General features: G+C 37.0%; 2 protein-coding genes across 3 annotated transcripts in view; both read right to left on the bottom strand.

Annotated features, from left to right (window-relative positions):
* Positions 1–276: 276 nt before the first annotated feature.
* LOC128186204 (uncharacterized) lies at positions 277–3,163 on the bottom strand. Its single transcript, XM_052855989.1, has 2 exons — positions 2,749–3,163; positions 277–1,080 (listed from the first exon to the last, which is right to left on the bottom strand). The coding sequence occupies exons 1-2, from the start codon at positions 3,065–3,067 to the stop codon at positions 536–538; spliced, it is 864 nt and encodes a 287-aa protein (XP_052711949.1). The 5' UTR covers positions 3,068–3,163; the 3' UTR covers positions 277–535.
* Positions 3,164–6,082: 2,919 nt separating this feature from the next.
* Positions 6,083–8,578, bottom strand: part of LOC128186191 (E3 ubiquitin-protein ligase TRIM71-like) — a 59,408-nt gene continuing 56,912 nt past the window's right edge. The window contains exon 4 of one of the 2 annotated variants that reach the window (XM_052855964.1): positions 6,083–8,458. In XM_052855964.1, coding sequence (XP_052711924.1) covers positions 6,747–8,458 — 1,712 coding nt within the window. In that variant the 3' untranslated portion in view covers positions 6,083–6,746. Of the gene's footprint in view, positions 8,464–8,578 lie in introns of both variants that reach the window. The other variant, XM_052855962.1, reaches the window with a different exon arrangement.

The raw sequence follows: 8,578 nt of genomic DNA, 5'->3' as shown, positions 1-8,578 counted from the left end.
TGTTTCTTACATTTCTTAACTTGACATGCTCTCCTTTAATTAAATAAAAAAAACTCTAGCAATTCAGTAAAAGAAATTGTTGTCATAGAAACCAATGTAGAACGTTCAAAATTATTTTTTCCACATTCGTAACTCGGCTGAACCCTCCAATTAAACTGATTGTCAACACAAGATCACTTCTGACGCAATTGATATACTGTATATAAGTTGGGTTTCATATGGAATATAAAGACTTTACTATATAAATCCACTTGACAAACAACAAAGACATTTTCTCAAAGAATATCCTTTTATTCTTATTTCTTAAACTTAAAAAAAATTAAAAACAATAATGTATATAAAAAACATCAACAGTATACAAATGTATATGTAAAATATTTTTCTGAAAGTAACATGGTATCAGTTATTTGCACGGCACTGTGTAATGCACGTGCATCAGGGACTATCATCGATGGGACCCCGCGGGCAGTGTGGGGATTTGGAGCCCCTGGTCGCTTCCTATTGAGATAAAGTCTTTTTCTGGAGTATAACCCCCTCATTCTTTCCACAGCGAGCACTTGCCGAAACGGGGAACGTTCACGTCACTGATTTGCTGCAGAGTTGCCGCCATTGAGCCCCTGTGACGTACAAGCACCGCAGTACCCTCGAGGTTGGTCACGTGGTCTGTGACGTCCATCAACATACCGTGGTGTATATGGTACTGGATGTTGGCGGTAAGACGCACGCGGACGATCTTTGTGACGTAATCAGGCTCGTAGACGGTCTTTTCTTCTGTCTGGCTCTCGTAGACCTCAATAATATCAACGTCACCAACGACACGTGACATTTCGTCATATATGACGAATTTGTCGCCTGCTTCCACTGCGCATACTGTAAATGCGTATCCTTCCGGTCGGCTGTCGGACCAGAAGTAGTTCTCGTTGTTGTTGAGAGTTTCTCCCGAGAAAGTCAGTCGCTTCCCATATCCAAGGCCGATGGATTGGAGCATGCGCGGTTCTCCGTTGAACAGGAAGTCTTTGGATCCCATGTAGCGAACTCGGTATCGGAACCCTGGACAGATGCTTTCGTCGACATGGAAACCTGACGAAAAAAAAGCAAGATGCTGAGGACTCTTCAAACAAACCGGTTGTCTTACATTTCATTCGTTACAATGCATCGATTTGAATAAAGATCACAGTACTTTTAAACTGACTAGATTAACCGTGATTTCAAGTGCACATATGAAATACAGTGTGAAGTTTTGACGGTTACTGAGTGCTTCAATATATACTGCATCAAGAAAAAATTCACTCGGCATAATATATTCACACAGAACGCTCATCAAAATACATAAACTTATCAATATATATATTTTTGTTATAAAGTTTTTTGTGGTACAAGTATATGAGCGATTTCAATTTAAAATATATTTAATTGTCACGTGGTATTTCATTACCCTGTTCAAAAATAAAATGAGCATTGGCAGATGCCGTTTATCTAATAAATATTTTTCCCCGTTTGCATAATTTTGAATGAAATTAAATATGGGGTAATTTAGAACATTGCTGTTGTGTTGTGTAGGTCTTTCCTCCTCTTCTTCTTTCCTCGACTGCTCGATCGCTGTCTCTTGGGTGAATCTTTCTCCACGTTCAAAGAAATGTTAAAAATTATACCCCGTTTTTCATATGCTCTATGGTAAATTAGTCTCAATCCTCAATGAATGAATTTAAGTTTTGCTATCTTTTTTTCCATCTACATATACCACGTGACAAAATGACATCAGAAATAAAATCTACAAATTTCGGCAGTTGTTTTCAGTAACGTAACATGAATATGTTACCACTTACACAACTATCCGTAATTATCTGCCGAATCGTCACAGCAGAAATCGAAGGTAACTGAAAAGACAAAACCTTTTCAAACCACAACATACGGTCAGCAATACAGGTCAGAGAGGTCACTGTTTGATAAAGAGGTCTCAGGTCACATTAAATTGTAGAGTTCTCACCCCCCCCCCCACCCCCCACCCCCCATGCACACCGATATCTAAATATCAAAATTGTCAATGTAAACTAAGGTCAACTGAACTAATATTTATATTTCGATATTGTTAAACTCAATTTCATTCGCGTGGGTTATTTGTAAAATACAGAACAATTTTAACTCTTCTGTGTTAGAATATAAAAAAGTGTTATGAAATAGCTGCGAGTATCGAACCTCCTTAATGTGGATAAACAGCGTGCATGCGCACCTATTTGAACCCCTTTATGCGTAATGAGGTACCGGTATATAATATCGATTACAGATGCGCATGCACCAGATAAGCTGGTACTTTCCAGTTTTAGCAAGATCTGTCTTGTCGTTACTATGGTAACTGTCGGTCGATAAGGTACAAAGTCTCGGTCAATGATTCATCATCATAAACTTATCTTACAATACTCAATGCTTAGATGATCATTTTTTCATAAATATCAAGAAGGTTAAACAATTTACTTTGGTACTTTTGACAAAGTAAAAAAATAACATTTTGAATAAATAGAAATTAATATTTTTTACTCAATTAAAATGTTCCTGCTGTACGTTGGGTAAAATTACACTAAGTAGTGTAAAAATTCAATATATATATATAATTTTGATACATATTATATAGGCTATAAAATGTGTTCTTAACAAGGATTAACAAAATATATTGAAGTAAATGTAACTACTGAAATAGTTTCGTAATAATGTAAATCGGTTGTAAATCATTTTATAAAGGTAAAACCTTACCGATCACGGGAATTTCGTGCGGCTTGATTCCCGCCGATTTATACTGGATGGGGAAACCCCGCCCATCAATGACCGGGGTGTCGTCATACACTCTCTCCTCAGTGATGGCCAGGTCATGGTGGAGATCCCGGGCGGGCCGGAACAAATCCTGGAGAGACCTGCGGGATCCGCGCGGGGTTTTGGTCAGTCCTGGATCCGCGCCTAGAGATTTTATATCCTCGGGGCGGATAGTGGCGTACAGGGATAATCTTCTGACCAGAAAACATTCGTCAATTTCATCACGGCTATCAAAGACCTGGCTTTTTTCAATGATCGGCATTTTGACTTGTTAAGAAATAAATAAGGGTGGATTTAGTCTCTGGTAGCCTTTTATTCTTGGTCAATCTGCTTGCGTGGCAAACTGTGTTATGATTGTAAGATCAACAGAATATCGGTATTTATTGCTGACAGAGATTATTTATGATCAGCCAATCAGAAACGATTTGTCTCGAACTGATCTCTGCCATTGGTCGGTTTATTGTTATTTTCCCACGTGTAGTCTGCATGCACTATCGCATGCACAGCTTTCTCCCATTCATAACTGAACTTTGACCCCGTATAAGTAAATATTTTGGTTTGAGTCACATGTACATTGTAAAATTCTCCAAAAACAAAGAAACCTTTTTGATATCGGGAACGTTCCCATTTTGATAAATAATTCATGTTTACATTTACCGGCAATAATATTTGATGTTCATTTCACAAAGTAAGTCAACAGCTAGGGTGATTTTTCCACAACTTGCTAAGTACTGTTTACATTAGCCTAGTACCCGAGGCCTTCCGAGTGCAAGCACGAAGCACTCAGCCTCGGGTACTAGGCTACTGTTTACATAGGCTAAAGGTCAAAAGTGAAAAGATTATTGATGTCAGACAATCTTACGAAATGTTTAATGTTGCTTTTTTTATAATATACACACATAAAAAAATTCAAACTTCAAAAAACAAAACATTAAATTATTCCTTTAACTGTTAAAAACCTGAAGATTTATGTTCCTACCATATATTACAGGCGAGACGGGACAGGTAAATACAAATTTGATACCGTACGTTCACACATATTTCAGGCATATAATATTATCTCTCCGCATTTCATCGATTCCGTTTTCTGTTTTTATTTACTAATTGATTTTTAGATTCAAAATTGTATGATCAAGTAGCCCCACCCCTTTTTGAAAACGACATTTCTTTCCACAGCTAATATACATAGTACATAGGCATCGGAACCGGGAAGGGGGGGAGGAGGGTTACCCCCCCCCCCCCTTTTTTTCTCGCAGCAAAGATAACAGTTCATAAATTTATCTTGAAAAGATTGAAATATTGAGAAGTTGAAGTCATAGGCTTAGTATACTAAATATGGATCCGAAGCATTTATTTAAAGGTTTATATACTGCTGTAACAGCAATTACGAGAAACGTTCTCTCTCTCTCTCTCTCTCTCTCTCTCTCTCTCTCTCTCTCTTTAAGACACCATGAACTCTCTGTTTATGCCACCGTGAATTATTTCCCTGATTCCCGATCCAACAACAATGCAAATAATAACACCCCCCCCCCCCCCAAGCAGATGTGCATGCATAAACCATATATATTTTTGGGAATGTTTCAGGCACAGATTATATCATTTTTCTTTTTTTAAAAAGTCCCAGAGCACACGTATATATATACACGTACTATATATTCCATATCGACTAAAACAATGCTGAGTTTCTCCACTTGTCTACAAGAGTCTCAGTCCGCCTGTAAAGGAGAATCCCATTACCGTGAAAAGTACATGTAAGCACGACTGCACGCAAACGTGCCTTTTTTTCTATAATTTCTGAATTTAAAAAGTATTACATTAATTTTCGATATCGGAAGAGGGCAAGATCTGAAAAGGGTCCTTAGGGCAGGCGATGGTTATGACCATGACCAATTTACCTAAAATTCTACAGGGGTCATCTCTTATAATGTGAATAATAATTGATCTGCAAAAAAGTAAGATATGCTTATAAACGGAAGATAGCAGAAACTTGATTCTTATTTTCGGAATATCTTCACATCATCACACCATTGCGTATTTATTTAAATTTCTTTAAATCCTACTGTTTTTGTGTTGTTTTTCCTTTATGTAAACTGCATGTTAGGTGAGGATTAACATTTCCTATAGCACCATCACCTATAGCTTCTGTTGATCAATCATAGCAATCAATCTTTACATGTACTCAATTAAAATGGAAATGTATTCCAACCTACATATTTATTTCAAAGCGAATTAAGTTCCGTCAGCATGGTCAGTTGACGTTTAAAAATTAACATCCTACTGTTTTTGTGTTGTTTGTCCTCTATGTAAACTGCATGTCACCCAGTAGGTGAGGATTAACATCTCCTATAGCACCGCCTCCTAGCTCCTATTGATCAGCAATTAATCTTTACATGTACTCAATGTATTCCTTCACATACATCACTCATGGTATAAGGGAGCTAACTCGCATTAATTACTCACGCCTGACCAGTTTACCTGAGTGCGCTGTTTGTAATTCTATCAAGTGTGTCTCAGTTCAGTTTATTTTCACTCTAAAACCATAAACTGATACACGAGGTACATTTATAAACAAAAGGAATATTTTTACACAAGTATATACAATTATTTTCAATTTACTTTCTTTATCAACCAATTAAAAGATCTCAAGGAAATAAATTTGAGATGAGAAGAAAAGATCGCGTGTTATCTTTGAAGTTTTTCTGAAGGGGCCACTATATATAGTGGTCATACCAAGTCGCGTATCAATTATTATGCACAAAGAACAATACGTTAAGGCCTTTGGGCGTTATTGAATTTATTCACACGACCTAAGGTACCTCAAAGTACTAACAAAATATTTCAGTTTATTTTGAAATAGAATTAACAAATTAAAACATTAAGGTCTTTTAGACATTCGAATATATTCATTTACATCCTTGTATCCATTCATCCGACACAGACGGTATAGCTTAACCCCCCCCCCCCCCCCCGGACTTAGTCTCGGTGAGCAAAAAACTCTATCTCATATTTGACTGACATAAAATCCCTTGTAATAATTTTACCAAGGACATCCCAAAGGATCTTTAGGCATTACTGTAAACATGAAGATTTATGCTATTTGCATGTAAAGGCTCCCAAAAAAGGATTAATGGATATAAATTTGAAAAGGATTAAAGGCACTCACAAATCATATGCCATCACGAATCTTGAGGGATCCTATATATTATAACATTGGTGATATATGTATCCATTGCATATACCGTAAATATTGCTTGTTTCAGAAAAGAAAAAAAATATCTATTTGATCTGTACATTTAATAAAGAAATATTTTTATACATCCAATTCCAACTGCATTCAATACACACATGTACATTAAATTATTTCTTTAGGTTACAATTAACGATGATATACACATATTTTGTGTACACAGATATTATACACAGTTTTTCTTATAAATAAAATGCATACACATAGTTTGTTTACATATAGAACAAAATAGTTTATTTACAATGATATATACATACAGTTTGTTTCTCATATATAATATGATACTTGCTCATGGTTCATTGACATATACACATACAATATACACACAGTTTGTTTACATAAAATACCCACACACAGTTTGTTTACATATAATACACACACACAGTTTGTTTACATATAATACATACACACAGTTTGTTTACATATAATACATACACACAGTTTGTTTACATATAATACACACACACAGTTTGTTTACATATAATACACACACACAGTTTGTTTACATATAATACACACACACAGTTTGTTTACATATAATACACACACACAGTTTGTTTACATATAATACATACACACAGTTTGTTTACATATAATACATACACACAGTTTGTTTACATATAATACACACACACAGTTTGTTTACATATAATACATACACAGTTTGTTTACATATAATACATACACAGTTTGTTTACATCAAATATTGTATTTTCTTCACTTTACCTGTGTGGTACTCAGCCACAAAGAGGTTGTCTCTGGTGTCCACACATAGACCCCGTGGCCAGTGTAAATCACAGTTGTCAATGTAGCGGAGGAATTGTCCGTCCTGATCCAGGATGTGGATACGGTGGTTGTACCAGTCTGTTGTCAGGATCCGACCCTGGCTGTCTGTTGTGATGCCGAGTGGATTAAATGATCCCTTGGTAGTAGAGGGAGGACCAGTGTAGGTAAACCGGAGTTTCCCGGCCTGATTGACCACCACTACTGCATGGGCGTCATTGTCTGACACACAGATATCTAGGTTCCTGTTCTCACTGATGTATTTAGTTATAATTAATCCACCAGATGAAAAGAGAGGTTGTCCTTTGTCGTCGTACTGAATACTTTGTTTCTCTGTGGAGCCAGAGTAACACACAACTTTTGTTTGTTTATTATCATCACTGTCCATGACAACCAGGAGGTCACCAGAGGAGGTACTACAGACACTGCGAGGTATCCACCCCCGTAGTCTGATCACTGTCTGTATCTGTGTATTCTTCACTATGTTCACAGTTCTATCATTGTAATCAGTATAAACTAGATCCCCACTCCTTGTCACTGCTATGTCCAGTGGACTGTTCCATGACTTGGTTTGGACTGACTTCACTAGTTCCCCCTGCAGGTTGTAGAGACTCATCATCTCATTATAATAACCACACGTCCAGATTTCTTCATCACTGTGACAAGTAACACTGGTTAGATCATTAGGAAAGCCACTATACTGTGTCTGTATGGTGGAGATGATCCGTGGCTCATCAAGCAGTGGTGTGAGAGGAGAGGATCCAGCTTCTGAGGTTTCCATGGTGTAGCCATGTTCCTCTGTTGTAATGGAGAATGCTGACAGGGAACCAAATTGTTGGTAAAGTTGTTCTGGGTTAATTTTCTGAGGGGTGAAGTTTGGTAGAGAAACTGTGAGTTTAGGAAGCAATCTTCTGAATTCAGCAATCCTGGATTTGTAGGCAGAGACACGGCTGACATCATTGGAGTCCAGTAACTTCAGATCAGCAATACTCTGTGTGATTTCAGAAATGGTGTGTGTGATTTCATCTTCCTGTTTGTTTAAGACAGCCAGGTGTTTGGCGTCCATTTCATCAAGATCAGATTTCAGTTTCTGTATAATGGAGTCTATTTCTCTGTGCCAGACTTCTCCATGTTTGTCAATTGCTGTTGTCAATTTCTCTGAGTTTTTACTCAGATCAGCTTTCTGCACTGTTATTTTGTTTGCAATCTCTTGGTATTTAGGAGAAAGGGATTCAACTAGTTCTTGCAAATCTTTTTGTATATCTTCTCTTTTCTTTTCATAGTTGGTATAAATGTCTACTAACTTATGATTTTTGTGACTTTCAGAGGAAACACAAAGGACACAAATAGGAATGTCACATTGTTCACAATGAAGCTCACATTGCTTGGGGGAATGTTTTGTGCAAATGGGATAATTTGGAGTAGATCCTCGGTCTTTGAACGGTACCACCTGATGTTTTTTGGATAAATCCAGCATATGGTCCGCAACACAAGCTTTGCAGAGATTGGTCTGACAGAAGTCACAGTGTAGTGGGGGGACAGGAGTATCACACACATCACAACGCACCACATCCTGGGCACTGCTTCGAGGGTCCATGGTCAAGTCCTTTATGTATGGTGCATCTACCCTGAAATATACATGTATATCATTAATTCCAATCCTATTGGAATAGATTATATTTATATATACATAAATCTATGTAAATTTTGTATCCTGATAAAATGCTTTTCTTATCATATTAA

Source organism: Crassostrea angulata, chromosome 5 (assembly GCF_025612915.1).
Source record: "Crassostrea angulata isolate pt1a10 chromosome 5, ASM2561291v2, whole genome shotgun sequence".
Classification (NCBI taxonomy): domain Eukaryota; kingdom Metazoa; phylum Mollusca; class Bivalvia; order Ostreida; family Ostreidae; genus Magallana; species Magallana angulata.
This window is presented reverse-complemented; position numbering and strand designations above follow the sequence as displayed.